This window comes from Heloderma suspectum, chromosome 1, assembly GCF_057233095.1.
Source record: "Heloderma suspectum isolate Gila_16-S chromosome 1, 16-S_ref, whole genome shotgun sequence".
In the NCBI taxonomy this organism is placed as follows: Eukaryota; Metazoa; Chordata; class Lepidosauria; order Squamata; family Helodermatidae; genus Heloderma; species Heloderma suspectum.
Genome location: NC_139458.1, coordinates 324,354,429 through 324,371,790, shown reverse-complemented (window position 1 = coordinate 324,371,790; position 17,362 = coordinate 324,354,429). Strand labels below are relative to the sequence as shown.

At 46.5% G+C, this 17,362-nt stretch overlaps 2 protein-coding genes across 4 annotated transcripts in view; one reads left to right on the top strand and one right to left on the bottom strand.

Moving 5' to 3' along the window:
- Positions 1-774: 774 nt before the first annotated feature.
- Positions 775-8,477, bottom strand: MARCKS (myristoylated alanine rich protein kinase C substrate). 3 transcript variants are annotated; one of them, XM_084827348.1, is made up of 3 exons: positions 8,054-8,477; positions 5,540-5,728; positions 775-3,648 (listed from the first exon to the last, which is right to left on the bottom strand). In XM_084827348.1, exons 2-3 carry the CDS (start codon positions 5,636-5,638, stop codon positions 2,896-2,898), a joined length of 852 nt encoding a protein of 283 aa, XP_084683474.1. In that variant the 5' UTR covers positions 5,639-5,728; positions 8,054-8,477; the 3' UTR covers positions 775-2,895. The 3 variants fall into 3 exon arrangements, with proteins under 3 accessions (XP_084683474.1, XP_084683473.1, XP_084683472.1); XM_084827347.1 differs by lacking the exon at positions 8,054-8,477 and adding an exon at positions 5,990-6,058; XM_084827346.1 differs by lacking the exon at positions 8,054-8,477 and having other exon boundaries at positions 5,540-6,058.
- Positions 6,892-17,362, top strand: part of LOC146359432 (uncharacterized) — a 59,199-nt gene continuing 48,728 nt past the window's right edge. Inside the window, exons 1-2 of the mRNA XM_084815109.1 lie at positions 6,892-6,954; positions 8,281-8,587. Coding sequence (XP_084671235.1) covers positions 6,892-6,954; positions 8,281-8,587 — 370 coding nt within the window. The remainder of the gene's footprint in view (positions 6,955-8,280; positions 8,588-17,362) is intronic.

Sequence of the window (17,362 nt, the reverse complement as noted above, 5' to 3'; positions counted from 1 at the left end):
ATCACACTTTCTGGATTAAATATGCATGTAACCTACACCTGACAAAGCAAGCTAGGCAGTGCAAGTGGGCATCTTTCGGAAGTTTTGAAGAATCTGAATGGGAGCACAAAGAATATTTAAGGTTGCAATATGCACTCCATTACTAGAGTTTAAGAACCATTCCACATATTATACAGTGGCAAACCTAGATCTGCTACCAAATATTACCCTACTGAGAGCAACAAACTAATCATGGCTCCCTGATGAGTGCATTTTATGACACATGTCCCAGTTTGCAATGTGCAAACTGGCCTTATGTCCTAGTGTGGCTCAGCTGACATAATTTATTGGGAGGGGAGAAGTAAGAATTCAATTTATGTCACACCCTGTGCAGAAAATATATAAAAGGTCAGGCTGGCGTTGTTTTTGTTGACTTTAAGAACACACATTTGTGATGGGCCAAGAGTCACAAATCAGGTGTGCTGCCACGTTGTCAATACTTAAGAATTATGAATGAAAAGTGTCCCCCAGCAAATGGAGTCCAAGAATGACTGACACTGGTATGGAAGATCTCATTTTACATCCATTTATTTCATCCCATGGCCATTTAAAGCATAATAGTCAATACATTTCTAACACTACAGAGAAATACCAGGGTGACCAGAGTATATATACAAGCCAAAAACAAAAAATAAAAAGATGTGGACAGCTGAATAAGAGTATGTATTCAGTATGGAATCCACTGAACTTCATTCAGCTCAAGCTTTGTTCTTTAGGGAACAAGGTGCTAATGTGCCACTCTCTCATAAAATAAGTGTAATTGCTTCCAAAGCAAGTTACTGCTGAAAACATAGATGGAAGCAAGTTAAGTGTAACACTAAATTTCACCTATAAACCTAGGAGCAACACTTCCTTGAATCAATTTCCACCCTCCAACACTATTACTACTCTGTATTTGTTTTTACAAAAGCCTACTGTTTTATTAAGGCATATTTTGCCCTGAGCAATATGGTGGAAATTAGCCCAAAAATCTTAACAGTTAAAAGGCAAGCACCAAGTTACGCTTTTATAGACAAATATAGCAATCTTTTCTGTTTGTTTGTTTACTCACCTACAGCTTGGAGTAACTTACAAAAAAAATATTGCTCAACGATGTGGTAGAACAAAAACGTTTACTTTAGCCCAAACATCCAAGTTTAAGTTGCTTAAAGTCAGGCACTGAAGTAGATGTTGAAATGGTTAAGAACTCGCATGTAAGATTGGACCTTTGCTGTCCTGACACCTGAATTCAGGTGTCCTTGTTTGAAAAATCAGGCAAAGGCCCAAGATATTCCAAACACTCACAGCCAAAGTGTCAAGTCAACTCAAGCTAAGAAATAGACATCAAAGGTACCATAAAGTGGCCCTCAAGGCTTTTGACCTCACAAACACCCACTCTAAAGTCAACTGGTGCAACATTCAGATTTCTATTAATCCTGTTTTTCCCATATCTCATATTAGCCAATCAAGTGTCCAGAGTGGCACAGGTTGCTAATTTAAAATCCAGTGCCCACCTCTATGTAGAAGGCCTTAAAAGATCTTCGCTCTATAGTTACAACTTTTAGTAGGGCCAGGAGACCATACAATCCATAATTTAGAAATTAAAAGTAGCAAACAAGTGCCTTCTTTATACAAATTTAGACAATACAGGCAACCTAAGCTAACAAGAGTATCCAGAAAAAGAAACACAGCCAAATTCTACATTTTATTCACATTTATTTTTCGCTTTTAGTGTGCTCACAGAAAATTAGAACACCTTAAGCAGGAATTTAATAGCAATTTTGTAAGCAAAGTTACATTCCATCTCTAAGTCAAATTGGTCAAAGCTTCTCCAGTATTTACAAAAAACATGATAGACAAGATGCTACACAAAAACCATTGCATCTGAAATTGGTTTTTTCTTCTTTATTCTCAAAGACAACTGGAAAAAGAAAGCATCATCTGTTGTCATCAAAAACATACCACAGTATAAACAGTAACCATTCCACTTATCACAGCTTGGTTGAGTTTAAAATTGTGTGTGTTTTTTTTTAAAGGTCCAAGATTACTGCAATTTTACAAAAAATGGGCAGGGTGGAAAAAGTTGCAAACTTAATGTGCTTCTGGATATCAAGATTTGTTTTTATACAATAGTCACAGTTAAAAACACCTTGCTGGTAATACATAATTACACTTTATTAAGGTCATAAACCAGCAATAAACAATAAAGCCTATACAACTTGTATTTCTACTTAATCACTGACTGGTACAGCTAACATGAGATAAGTGAAGTTCCTATGGTTTAAATGAATTTCCTAAGACTATGATTTTTTTTTAATCTGAGTATTGGAATTTTTCTTCTTCCTTCTTAGTCAAGACTTGTAGTGTTGTAAACCTTATAGAACATCTGCCTCACAAAATACATTGTAATAACTTTCTTTTTTAAAAAAAGACTAACCCTTATTTCTTGTGGCACATTTTCTTGGCAAATTATCTGCACCACTAATTCCCCATTGTGACCCCTATCACTTCATTTGCTATCCCTTATTGACCCATCCATCTCCTTCATATATGGGCATGTCCATAGATTGACAGAGAAAAAAAAGTTTACATTTTGAATAAAGATGCAAAGTATGCAAAAAACATTAATACTGATGCAAAAAAAGAGGAACGAGGCAGAGGGAGGCATTTAGTCTCTCCTCTGCCAGTTGGAATGGTGGTAACAGAATGATCTGAGATGGGATCTGTGGGTAGAGACAAAAAAAGAGAAAGACATCTTTTAAATCAATCCCTGGTTGTAGACAAGTTCTCCAAAACCAGTACCTGGCACCACTCCAAACAAACAAACAGGGGGGAAGAAAAGTTCAATCATCTCAAAATTGCCATTATTATTTTTTTTTACTCTGCCGACTCAGCTGGTGGACCTTCTGGACTAGACTCGGATGGAGCTTCCTGTGTAGGAGCTGCTTCTGCTGGCTCCTCTGCTTTGGGCGCCTCCTGTTCAGTCGAGGTGGCTTCGGTGGCAGCACTAGGAGCAGCGGGCACCTCTTCTTGTTTCACCTCAGGCTTCTGTTCTTCGGCAGGCTTGGCCTCTTCTCCCGTGGGCTTCTCCGGCGCAGTCTCTTCCGATTTGGCCTCCTGCGAGCCACCGGCCTCCTCCTTGGTCTCCTCTGTGCTGCTCGTGGCAGCAGGAGCAGAAGGCGAGGCCTCCTGGGCGGCTTTGCTCTCCTCGTTGCTGGCAGGCTCTGCTGGGGCGGCAGCAGCATCCTCTTTCCCGCCTTCTCCAGACGCAGACGCACCTTCGTTTTCCGCTCCTTCCCCAGACTCCTTTTTGTTCTTTTTAAAGGAGAAGCCACTTAGCTTAAAGGACTTCTTGAAGGAAAAGCGCTTCTTTTTTTTTTTCGGGGTCTCATTGCTGGACGAAGGGGTGGCTCCCTCCTCGGCCTTGGAGGAGGACTCCCCCTCAGCAGGAGAGGCCGGATCCGTGCTCTCGGCTTCCGCAGCCTCCTTCTCAGAGGCCGGCTCGGAAGGGGTCTGCTCTTCCTTCACCGACTCCTCGGCGGGCGCACTGCCGTTGGCTTGGACCTCCTCCTTGCCCACCTCGGCAGCGGCTGGCGAGGCATCGCCATTCACCTTCACGTGGCCATTCTCCTGGAAGAAATTAACTCAGCGTTATTGGGCGAAGCATCTCTCATGCAGGGCGCAGACCGTGGGGAACAACCAAAACCGTGCGCCTACGCTTTATTTAGATTAAAAAAGCAACCCCCACGCACACAGAGAACCCAGAACACTCAAAACGGGGAACCTCGTGACCAGCAGAGCCGCTTGGGCGGGTTCAGTGCACGATGGCGGAAGGCCATGAACGCCGAGAGCCCCGCCGAGCCTATTCCTTATATCCTCGGGAAACGACCCGCAGCAGCACGTTGCCACAGCCTTTCCCGCCGCTTTTCCTGGGGAAGGCGCGTGAGGCGTTGCCCAGGCGCCGGAGGGAGGGAGGGAGGGAGGGAGGGCTGGCGAGTCATGGGCCCCCGCCCCGCCCCCCACGCCTCCACTCCCACCGAGCCTCTCACGGAGGCGACCCGCAGCCATTGGGGGCGCGGCGGGAAGGCCGCGTCGTCTCAAGACACGTCGCGGGGCGGTAGTCCGTGCTTCCCTTGGCGCCGTGCATTTAAACCCCCACCTCCCCGTGAGCTCGGGGAAGCGACGCTGTTGCAACGGCCAGGCTCCGCCTGCAGAAGGCACTGTGGCTCCATCTTGCAAAACTCGAAGCGTACCGGCGGGACAACGCTGAGGGAGGAGACTGGAGGAGGAGAGCTGGGCAGAAGCTTTGCTCGCGCCGTGGCCAGAAGCAGCTCCGCTGGGCGAACAAAGCTCCTCGTCGCTTCTCCCAACCATTCCTTTCTTCCTCCTACCACCACCCTCGGCCCCGGCACAGAAGACAGGCATCAGCCACACACCCCTCCTCCTCGACGTTGCGTAATTAGGGAGAGGCGCCTCCGCTTCCATCGCATCGGCTGCGTTCATCATTATTATTTTTTACCCGCGCCCCAAACACCTCCGGAGAGGCAGGCGGGCGAAAGCAGCAGCGGCGAGAGCGGCTGCAGCGAAGAGGCGTGGTGCCGCCGCCGCCAAGCCCCGGCGGCGGAGTGCGCGAGCGGGCAGCGCGAATGCGAGAGAAACGCGGGGACGAGACCGGAGCCCGAGACCGCGGCGCGGGGTGCAAGCCTCGCAAACGCCCGATCTGTCCCACGTCCACGCCCGATGCCCGTGCGTCCCATGGCAAGAGCCCGAACTCGCGCGCACACACGCACCGCGCTGTCTCGCGCACTGAAGTCCACAGATCCCGGAAGAGTAGCCGTGGTAGTTTGTCACAGCAAAAAGAATCAATACGAAAAGCCCTCTTGGCACCTTTTTTATTTTATTTTTTTTAAAGCCCTGGTTTTCTTGTGGCATAAGCCGAGGCTATGAACAGAGCGAGGAACCCAGTAAGCAAGATGGAGAGTCAGACACTCGACAGCCCCTTCCTCAATGCACGGACAACTCTCCAGCGCCCCCCCCCCTTTAGTACCGCTTGCCCATTTCTCTCGCTGTTGCCTTAACGCCACCAAGCTCCACTATACCCCCCCTCACGCGCCAAAGAAGAGATATGGAGCGGGGGGGGGGGGAGGAAAGGAGGCAGACTGTTACAGTATAGGAAGCCATGGGAGAACACACAATCAATCCAGAGCACCCGTACAGCAAAAAGGTCTTCCAAGATGCCACCAGTTTAAAGCAAGCCATACTGCCAGGGCACACCAGTAGACAAGCATCCTATATTTTTCCTTTCTATCATACTACACCTAAAACATGAGTCCAAAAGGGAATCCGCTTCTCCACACATACACACTCATTTAGTGTGTGTTTTTAAAAAAAGGATTGTAATCAATTTTTAAAGCCATGCACTCCCCCACCCCCCATATACACGCGAAGAGAAAACGGGGAAGCACAATAAAACACTGCATCCGATTCAGATAAATAATGATCCATTATTCTCCCCTCTTACCTGCCCATTCGCCTTCGAAGGAGATGCAGCCACTGCTTCGCCGGGTTTCTCGGCAGCAGCGTCGCCTTTTGCAGCGTTCTTGGAGAACTGGGCACCCATGCTGGTTTATTCAACAAAGAAACTCAACAGATCCAAAAGAAAGGGAAACAAAGAGCAGTGGGTTCGTGTAAATGCTGGGCGACCAGCAGCCTGAAGAGCAGCAGCAGCACGCACACCAGAGGGGGAGGAGGGGGGAAAAAAGAGAAGAGAACCGATTATTTTAAAATATATACACTCCTGTTTTTTTCCTAAAAAAAAAAAAAAATAAAGCTGGAGAGGTTGAAAAAAAAGCAGCAGCAGCACAGGAAGAAAGGGGGGGGAAAGGAAGGAAAAAAGTCGAGCAAAAATATCAGAAGCCCAAGTTTAGTACAAAAAAAGAAGTAATAAAAAATCCCAGATTTGTAGCCGTACTGTAGACAAGGGGAAAATGGAGAAATCTCCCTGGTCGCTAATAAGATGCGGAGTCCAACGCCCAAGTGCACAGATGAATGGGCTTCCCAAGCGCTGACGGCAGCCCCCGCCCGCCGTCGACCAATCACCGCGCCGCCAGACAAAAGAGGGGGCGGGGCTTCCAATTGGAGCGAACAATGGAGCTGCGATTGCAATAATTTGAAATCGGCCTTGGACTGATAATTAATACTCTGAAGAATATAAATAAATTAATGGGATTAAGGCATGCACACTGATTTCTCTTGAAAAAGAAAAATTGAACGAAGCACGGTGGAGTTTATTGCCCTTGCCTTATGGTGGCAGACGAACACTCTTAGAAAGGCGGGGGGGTGTCCCTTTGACTTGCCGTGGTGGTAGCAGCAGCCTCTGTTTGGTGTCTGTCTCTCCCTCACCTCGGTTAAGCTAGAGACAATGGTTTGACTTGTGTGTGTGTGTGTGTGTTTGTGATTTCATCTCGCCCCCGCTGCCGCCCCCTTCTATTCCCCCCTCCCCCCCACTCGTATAGAAAATCACAGATAGGGGAAGCTTGCCTTTTTTGCTATAATTGGTTGCAATTGTTCAATCGTCCCAATTTGAAAGGTATTTAAACCACGTAGATCGAGTTTCGCCAAACGAGATCACGAGTTGAAAATTATTAGGTCTGTAGGCCAGATGTGAAAAATGCTTAAAGCAGCAGCAAGCCGCCGCCGCTGCCATGGCTATGGAAGAAGCATTCCCTTCCCCCATCAATATTGGCTTGAAATAAAATATTTTGCAAGGAGCCTACGGGTCTAATTAAATTTCGCCGCCTGATTAGCTTTGATTTGTACTTTTTTAAAAAGCCCTGTTTGCTGAGATAGCGGCGGGGGGGGGGGGGAGAGACGATGAAGTTAATACCATCAGAATATCCGTTTGTATGTTTTGAGAAAGAATACTCGCCTCCACGTGTAACCAAGAATGCTCCTAGCGAAAGGGAACTCGGGTCTAGTTCGTTTTTATGTGGTGCATATCGGAGCCATGATGGTTTGTATGAAACTACTGAGGTTCTGAATTTCCAGAGAGGTAAGGAAGGGGGCGTGCCATCTTAAACAACGTTTAATCCGATCCTATGAAGAGTTCCACCCCTCCTCCCCTGAAATCAATGAGCTTAGACGCGCCTAGCTCTGGATAGGATTGCAGCTCTACGTTGATCCATGGGGGGTTGATACCTTCATTTTAAATGGCTACAATGGAGTGACAGGAAATATTTTTGGGGGGGAGGCGGAATCTCTCTCTACTTCAAAAGCAAACGCAAGAATGTTCTTGAAAATGGAATAAAAAAGCAGAGTGTTTGGGAAAGAGTCGTGATGGAGGATTCTGCCCATCCTTTAGTTTTCCCTAAATACTTCATTGTGTGATGAGTCCAGCTTTGCGCATCCGCTGCCGTTTAAGAACGCCTCCCCCCCTCCGCTTGCCAACGTTATAGTATTTTTAGCAAGATGGCATGAAGTCAAGGAATATTTCGTTTCTTGTGGGCAAAATACACCACGAGGCATTTGCTTTTTACATCAAGCTCCCCTCCTCCCCCCATACACCCAACCCCTCCTTCCCCCGCTGTATTCCTTCAAATACAATTCCTTTCTTCAGCTTGGACTACGGGGTCGCATGGTGGCAAACCATTAGTACCAACCGCGATTTCTTTGTTTTAATCATTACTCTCCCTTTTGGAAAAAGGATGGGGGGAGCGCAGCAGCGGCGATGGTTTTAGACACACCGCTTCAGTTCCATGCATTATTCACTCTCCAAGTTATATTCCCCCTAGAGCTGCTGTGATATGGGGGGGGGGGGGGGCTAGATGTGCATCGTGCAAACAAACATAGCTGATCGCCCTTTGGGGAAATCGGGCAAGCAGTCAGCAGCGCTAGTGGATGAAAACCGACCCTTCTGGTGTATATGTGGCACTTCCCAACCGAAACGTAATCTGGATACATCCATTCACATCCAGGTGCTTGTAAAGTTCACTTTGGTGCCTGTTGATTTTCTTCACTAGGAAAACAACCGAATTACCTTCCATCTGCATGACTGGGTAGCTGTTGGTTTAAAGAGTAGCGAATCCTGTCTAGGAGGAGGCGGCGGCGGCGGCCAGAGGCATCTCTTCCAGCATCTGCATCAAAGGGAGAAAGAGAGGGCCAACTGAGCTAGCCTGGGGAATTTTCGCTCTCCCTCCCGAGCCTCATTTGAGAGGCTCGGCTCCTTTATTGCTTCTTTGTTAGCCGGCTGCATTGCTTTTGCAGGGTGCCTATTTGCCCGGTATCGGCTGGTTTCCTAGGCGACGGCCGGGGAAAATTCGAAACGGAGGGAGGGGCTCGCGCGCGGAGGGCGGGAAGGAGCGCGAGCCGCGCCAGAAGAGCCCAACAGATGGGACCCCGGCGGAGGAGGTGGGGAGAAAGATGGGCCTGCCCTTGCTCGGGAGGCGGCTCCGGCGGGGCGCGGGGCCAGGCGCTGAAGAAGCCGCTGCTTTCTTCTGGGAGCCTCCTCCTCCTCCTCAGTCTGTTCCCCTTCCGAGTTCGCTCTTGGAAGACGCTGCAAGCCACAGCAACAGTAGGCGGGGCGGCCGTTGTTGTCATGAGAGGGGTGGTTGGCGTGACCCGGGAGACGATCTTTCCCTTGCCCAGGAGCAAAGCCAATAAACGAAAGGAAAATACCCCCCCCCCAAAAAAAAAGAAGGGGAAAGAAGGAAAACAGGGCCAGGTCAGGCAAAGGGTGGACGCACACTAACCACATGCTACCTCATCCTGCCTAAGGAAAGAAAATGGGTAGAGTTTCCTCTATTTGGGGGTAAATGGTTCCTCTTTAAGACACCCAGGGTATGATTGCTACCCTTCTGGTGAGATGAATTCGTTTTTCAAAGCTGTGTATCAAGCAGGATTTCAACAGGTGCAGAATGTCCTGGTATGCAGTGGTGGAGGAAACTGTCCTAGTTGCCTTTCTGCCTGTCATGCTGCTGTTAAGGACACCCTGCTTTGGAAAGGGTGAAATGTTTGCATGGTGATGTATTTTTAGTCATCTTGAAGTGAGAACAGAGCCATGTGGAAATGGGTGGTTGATACAGGCCTAATACAGGCCAAAGTGAGGTAAACAAGCATAATTTACAGGGTGTAGGTCTGATCCTTAGGACTGATTTCACAGTTCCTCTCTTGTGTGTCCTAGCAGCGTCTCCTGGCTGATCAATGAATTTGTCTCAGTGCTTCATCCAAACTATCCAGCTTGTGTCCACAAACAGCTCTGGGTTGAACAGGAGTTTCCTGTTTTCCTTAAGCCAAGTTAAATGTAACTGCTCATGTTAGTAATCCATGGATTTCACTATTTTGTGTCCATTTTTCTGCCTCCATATATTTCTGTGAGATAAACAACTTCAAGTAAGCAACATATTGGGTTAAATCTAATGTTTTGTGAGAGGATGAGCAAAGGGCTGGAGGCACCCGATCTCATCTGAACTAACAGGGTCAGCCCTGGTTAGTACATGGATGGGAGACTGCCTGGGAATCAGTCTTCCTGCACTGAGCAGGGGGTTGGACTCGATGGTCATGTAGGCCCTTCCAACCCTATGATTCTATGCCCTGCTTGTGCTGTGGGGTGTCCCCTTGCTCTCCTCCCCCCGCAACTCTCTGCAGCCTCCAGATGTGCTCCAGAGGTCTCCCAACCTTCCAGAACAGATTTGAGGCTACAGCAGGAAAGAAGAAATGTCAGGTGGTCAGCTTTGGGTGCAGCACAGTTACTACTAACATGCTCACTTGTTATATTTCTGCCAGTTGAACCAGTGCCCTTCAAAAACTAAGTGAAGATGATCTCAAAGGCTAAACACCTACTTTGTAGCAAGTTTCACTGAATGCAGTGGAACCTACTTCTGAGTAAATATGGGTTGTATTACACATTATAAAAAGGATGTGTCTACTTTCTACATTAAGAAGAAGATTGGATATCAGAGTGATACAATAAGCGAGTGAAGAAAATGTTAAATTGAGAGAAGGCAAAAGAAAGAGGAAGATGCATTTAAACATTCATTTAACATTCACATTACAAATCTCAAATGTGCTATAAGCACCAGGCATCCATGTACCATGTCTTTACTCCCTAAAGGGTTTCACAGTGCTTAATTAATTGAGATATAAATATAAGCAATACACACAGGAAGCACTTATGATTCCCAGCAGCAAGTATGCACCAGTTGGAAAATTTACACCCTGATCCTGCATACATTATATGGAAGTAAGTACCATTTATTTCAGAACTTACTATTCCTAGAGTCCAGGGTTGCATGTCATGCAACAGCCTACAAATGGGGCATTCATAAGGTGTTCATGTAAAGTGGAAGCAGTCAGATGCAGTGTGCATCCTGGCAAATTGCAGATTAACCTACGAAATCCTGGATGAATTAATCTATGGTTTGCTGCCATGACGTGCAAACCAGTTCAGTGAGTTGTCTAACCCAATAAATATTTGTGGGTTTATACCACGATTAGCCACCGCATTCCTAGTCACTCTAGTAATTACATCACACTAACAATGCCAGGGACCAAGCACAATTTTTTGGCCCAGTACAAACTTGGCCTCCCTCCCACAATTTCATCCCATACATGCAATCTCATTATTTGTATTTATAGACAGACATGGCAATATGGTGTGTGTGTGTACACTAGACATTTACTCGCACATATTTTGGGCTTGTAAATCTTACCACTTCAGCAAAGGAGATCGTTACCTTGTCATGGTGCTGAAGCTTGAGCACCTCAATGATGTCATGAGCTAAACCGTGAAGGGACACCCAAGACGGGAAGGTCATGACAGAGAGGTCAGACTAAATACGATCCCTGGGGAAGGAAACGGCAACCCACCCCAGTATTCTTGCCATGGAAACTAAATGGATCGGTACAACCAGAGATATGTCGGTATACCATCGGAAGATGGGACTCCCAGGTCGGAAGATGGTCAAAATGCTACTGGGGAGGAACAGAGGAGAAGTTCAACTAGCCCCAGATGTGATGACGCAGCTAGCTCGAAGCCAAAAGGATGGCTAGCAGCTGATGGTGCTGGTGGTGAATGACAAATCTGATGTTCTAAAGATCAACACACCATAGGAACCTGGGATATAAGATCTATGAGCCAGGGCAAATTGGATGTGGTTACTGGGGAGATGTCAAGATTAAATATAGACATTTTGGGTGTCAGTGAACTGAAATGGACTGGAGTGGGCCACTTCACATCAAATGACCACCAGATCTACTACTGTGGACAAGAGGACCGCAGAAGAAATGGAGTAGCCTTCATAATTAATAATAAAGTGGCTAAAGCAGTGTTTGGATACAATAAAAAAAATGACAGAATGATCTCAATTCGAATTCAGGATAAGCCATTTAACATCACAGTGATCCAAATATACGCCCCAACCACAGATACTGAAAAAGCAGAAGTAGATCGGTTCTGTGAGGATCTGCAGCACCTACTGGATAGTACGCCAAAAAAAGATGTTATTTTCATTACAGGAGACTGGAATGCTAAGGTGGGTAGTCAAACGACACCTGGAATTACAAGCAAGCATGGTCTGGGAGAACAAAACAAAGCAGGACATACGCTGATAGAATTTTGCCAAGACAACTCACTGGGCATAACAAACAGTCTCTTCCAACAACCTAAGAGACGACTTTATACATGGACTTCACCAGATAGTCAACACCAAAATCAGATTGACTACATCCTTTGTAGCCAAAGCTGGCGGACATCTATGCAGTCGGTAAAAACTAGGGATGTACGAAAGTTCTGCCACGGATCTCGGGGAGGCCGAATGCCAGTGCATTTGGCCCCCCGAAATCGGTGGCAGAACGGCCCGCCATCCCCTTGCCACCCCCCCCCCGAGACGGGACTTACCTGGGGTGGATCTTCCTGGCAGCGGCGGCGGCGCAGCGGTGGTGGCGGGGCGGCGGCGGCCGGACTTCCGACTGGCTGCCACCGCCGCCATTTCCAAGTTTAAAAAAAATCAAAAAAACGTGATAGGCTATGTAAAGATTTACATAGCCTATCACGGCTAAATTTAAAAAAAACACCGTGATAGGCTACTTAAATGTTTACGTAGCCTATCATGGCTGATTAAAAAAAAACAACACGCACGTATGCAAATGGTGGTGCCCATGGGCGCCGCCATTTGCATTCCTTATTTTGGCACGTCTTAGTCTACGTAAACATTTATGTAGACTAAGATGGCAAAAATAAGGGGAACGCAAATAGCGTAGCATCTACGCTATTTGCGTTCCCCTCATTTTCGCTGTCTTAGTCTACATAAACGTTTACGTAGACTAAGACGTGCCAAAATAAGGAACGCAAATGGCAGCGCCCATTTGCATACGTGGGTTTTTTTTTAATCAGCCGTGATAGGCTATGTAAACATTTACCTAGCCTATCACGGCTGACTGCAGGGATGCAAACGGCGGTGGCTACGGCCGCCGCCATTTGCATCCCTGCTAGCCAGCAGCCGGATGTCCGGCTGCTGGCGGAGCCGGCCGGCGGCTCCACAGAATCACTGCAGAGCACAGCCAGCCAGCCAGGATTCCGGGGGGAGGGACGGAACGCCTCCCCTCCAACCATCAGCATAATCCCCGAAAGGTAAGTACCTTTCGTACATCCCTAGTAAAAACAAGACCTGGAGCTGATTGTAGTTCAGATCACGAACTTCTTATTGCACAATTTAGAATCAGACTAAAAAGAATAGGGAAGACCCACAGATCAGTTAGATATGAGCTCACGAATATTCCTAATGAATATGCAGTGGAGGTGAAGAATAGATTTAAGGGACGAGATTTAGTAGATAGGGTCCCGGAAGAACTATGGACAGAAGTTTGCAACATTGTTCAGGAGGCGGCAACAAAAAATGTCCCAAAGAAAAAAGAAAGCAAGATGGCTGTCTGCTGAGACACTGGAAGCAGCCCAAGAAAGAAGGAAAGCAAAAGGCAACAGTGATAGGGGGAGATACCTCCAATTAAATGTAAAATTCCAGAGGTTAGCCAGAAGAGATAAGGAATTGTTTTTAAACAAGCAATGCGCAGAAGCGGAAGAAGGTAATAGAATAGGAAGGACAAGAGACCTCTTCCAGAAAATTAGAAACATAGGAGGTAAATTCCAGGCCAAAATGGGTATGATCAAAAACAAAGATGGCAAGGACCTAACACAAGCAGAAGAGATCACGAAAAGGTGGCAAGAATATACGGAAGATCTGTATAGGAAGGATAATAATATCGGGGATAGAGTTAACGGTGTAGTCAGTGAGCTAGACCCAGACATCCTGAAGAGTGAGGTTGAATGGGCCTTAAGAAGCATTGCTAATAACAAGGCAGCAGGAGATGACGGTATCCCAGCTGAACTGTTTAAACTCTTGCAAGATGATGCTGTCAAGGTGATGCGTGCCATATGCCAGCAAATTTGGAAAACACAAGAATGGCCAACAGATTGGAAAAGATCAACCTATATCCCCATACTGAAAAAGGGAAGCACCAAAGAATGTTCAAACTATCGAACAGTGGCACTTATTTCACATGCCAGTAAAGTAATGCTCAAGATCTTGCAAGGTAGACTCCAGCAATTCATGGAACAAGAATTGCCAGATGTACAAACTGGGTTTAGAAAAGGCAGAGGAACTAGAGACCAAATTGCCAATATCGGCTGGATAATGGAGAAAGCCAGGGAGTTTCAGAAAAACATCTATTTCTGTTTTATTGACTAGTCTAAAGCCTTTGACTGTGTGGATCATAACAAATTGTGGCAAGTTCCTGGTGGTATGGGGATACCAAGTCATCTTGTCTGCCTCCTGTGGAATCTGTATAACGACCAAGTAGTAACGGTAAGAACAGACCACGGAACAACGGACTGGGAAAGGAGTACAGCAGGGTTGTATACTCTCACCCTACCTATTCAGCCTGTACACAGAACACATCATGCGATGTGCTGGGCTTGATGAAGCCAAGGCTGGAGTTAAAATCGCTGGAAAAAACATTAACAATCTCAGATATGCAGATGATACCACTTTGATGGTTGAAAGTGAGGACGAGCTGAGGAACCTTATGACGAAGGTGAAAGAAGAAAGTGCAAAAGCTGGGTTGCAGTTAAACGTCAAAAAAACCAAGATTATGGCAACCAGCTTGATTGATAACTGGCAAATGGAGAAGACGTGGAGGCAGTGACAGACTTTGTCTTTCTAGGCACAAAGATTACTGGAGATGCTGACTGCAGCCAGGAAATCAGAAGACGTTTACTTCTTGGGAGGAGAGCAATGACAAATCTTGATAAAATAGTGAAGAGCAGAGACATCACACTGACAACAAAGGTCCGCATAGTTAAAGCAATGGTATTCCCCGTAGTAAGCTATGGCTGCGAGAGCTGGACCATAAGGAAGGCTGAGCAAAGGAAGAGAGATGCTTTTGAACTGTGGTGCTGGAGGACAATTCTGAGAGTGCCTTGGACTGCAAGAAGATCAAACCAGTCCATACTCCAGGAAATAAAGCCAGACTGCTCACTTGAGGGAATGCTATTAAAGGCAAAACTGGAATAATTTGGCCACATCATGAGAAGACAGGATAGCCTGGAGAAGATGCTGATGCTAGGGAAAGTGGAAGGCAAAAGGAAGAGGGGCCGACCAAGGGCAAGATGGATGGATGATATTCTGGAGGTGACGGACTCGACCTTGGGGGAGCTGGGGGTGGCAACAGCCGACAGGAAGCTCTGGCGTGGGCTGGTCCATGAAGTCACTAAGAGTCGGAAGCGACTGACTGAATAAACAACAAAAAAATCTTACCAGCAGCACTGGTTCCCGCTATCCCTAGGGTCCATGGCCCTGGTTATTATGATGCTTTCTCCTAGCTGCTCCATCCTGCCTATGCTCAAGGTATTTTGGGACTGGTAGTTTAGAAAGTATGTCACATTGGGAAGCAAACTATGTGTCCTAATTTTAACCACACATGCATACCCTCTGTGTTCTAGAGGAAGGCCTGAGCCAGCTACTCACTGTTCAATAGGGATGTGGATGGATCGGGCTCTGTTGACTCCCCACTGACTTGACACATGACTGATATTATGCCTGCTCCATTCCATTTCAACCAGCATATGTAAATTAAAAAAACAAATCTGCTATTTTTTCAAACAACAACAATCAGGTACTTAAAACAAGTTCATGAGACTGTCTAAGGGCTGCCTTTTACCTTTTTAAATTCTTTTTTAACTGTTTATTTCTAGCAACCTGGAGCTGCTAAAAAGCACAGCAGCTGCTGTGCGGTTAGAAATAGAAATGCCCCTGGGACAGACAATTCATGATGACATACTGGTCCTCACAGGGACATTGTATGGAAAACTAGATTAGCTGTCCCCATGCAGCAGTGCAGGCAGCCATAATTTTTTTTCTGTACAGTGTCCCTTTGAGGGATGGTACATCAGCATGTACTATCCTTCCCAAAGGTGTATTTAGCTCTATTTCAACCTGTGTGGAAGCTGTTGCACTTTTTAGCAGCTCCAAGCAGATGGAGGGGGGGAGTTCAAAAAGTTTAAGGTAGCCCTTGGACCACCTCATACATTTGGCCGGGGTATGGATTCCAGAGAGGATCATGTTCCAATCTTCAAATCAATTCAGTATGTATGGATGAGGTGAGTTTGCTCCAAAATGTGGGCTCCCCCACCTCCAAATTCTTTAAGCATCCATACTGTTCAGAATATGTTTGTTCTGATCTAACACTGCTTCCCATTGGCTCCAGTAAATCTTACAAGATCTGGATAATAGTACATAAATAAATGACCTCTTATATTCCTGCCTGGTCACTGTAGTCATCACAGAAGCTCTTTTGGTAGCCCCGCAAGCTCCTGAGGTTCTCCTTGCGACCATTCAGAGCAGGGCTTTTGGTGTAGTTTTATAAACCTTGCTTCCTGTGCATAAGGTGTGCCCCAATGATACTGGTTTTTCAGTGCATGTTAATGTTTTTTTTCCTTTTTTTAATCCTGCAAGCCTTCCCAGATGTATGATATTAGCTGTGCATATTGCCAGCCACTGTATTACACTGAGTTTATATTTTACTGTTTTATTGTGTTTAAACTAAAATTTACTTCGTACACTGCTAAGGTATGTTGGAGAGTTAAACAGTTTATAAATGTTGGAAATGAACAAGTTGGTTTCCATAATTATCTTCAAGCATGATCTACAATTCAGCCTGATTTTCCCCCCTCACAGTAATGGCTTGCAGCCTGGGCCAGGCTCCCCTAGATCCTGATTAAGTTGTTTCTTCCCCATGCTTGGGCCCTGAACACAGGTAAACATAGGAAGCTGCCTTATATATTGAGCCAGACCATTGGGCCATCCAGCTCGGTATTGTCTAGACTAGCTAGCAGAAGCTCCCCAGGGTTTCAGACAGGAGTCTTTCCTCAAATCTTCCAGGAGATACCAGGGATTGAATCAGGGACCTTCTGCACGCAAAACATGTGCTCTGCCACTAGCCCTTACTCTAAGTTCCCTCATTGGGTTTTGCAAAATATTTATGGGATCAGGATCCCAGGCTTCTGGCTGTAAAATGCTTACTTCAGAACAGTCCCATTGAAATAAATACAATTTCAGTAACTATTTGAAGGACTAAGAAGGTAATATATTTTGTTGAGATGTGAAATGGAAGGGAGAATTAGAATGCAATCCTATGGATTGCACTCTCCTTAGAAGGAAGCCTCCAGTCTTGGAGGCTTCCGCGCATCCAGTTCCCTGCTGGGCTGCTGCTGGCAGGGCAGGAGGAGCAACAGAGGCAATTTTATCTCCCTTTTTAAAAACTCGGTTGTCCTTTTAGATGTTTTTCCTCTAAACAGGCCTTTGAGAGAGTGGGTGTGCTGGTGGGGGCTGCAGAGGCCATAAGATTTCTCATATCCTGGCTTCCCCCTCCCCTCCCTGTCCACTTGAATGCCCCCTATTTCTTTCCTCCGAGGCTGCATTCACGAACTTGGGAAGCAGCTGCATGGTTCTTTCTGCCACGACTGTGGGCGCGGGAGGTTAGAAATCAGAGTCCCCTTCTCAAGGTCATAGCAGTGCCCATGGCCTTGGGAGGAGGACTGTGAGCAATCGTATATCCCTGGGATGCTCTCACAGAGACATTGGATTGCTCTCTTACGTGCTTAGCCATGACGGGGGTTGTCAGGCCTGTGTTTCTACATCAGTGTTGTCTGTGCATTGAGTGGAAGCATGCAAATTCTTCCCCTTTTCCAAGGAGTTGATCTGTAGGCATGACAAGGCATGGTGGGCAAATCTCATTGATCTGCTTGATTATGAGACCTGTAGATCAACCAGACCAAGTTGGTGAGTTGGCAGGT

Coding starts and splice junctions, on each gene's coding strand:
- MARCKS (XM_084827348.1), bottom strand. CDS start 5,638: ATGGGTGCCCAGTTCTCCAAGAACGCTGCAAAAGGCGACGCTGCTGCC. Junction 3,649..5,539: donor CTTCGAAGGCGAATGGGCAG/GTAAGAGGGGAG, acceptor AATTTCTTCCAG/GAGAATGGCCACGTGAAGGT.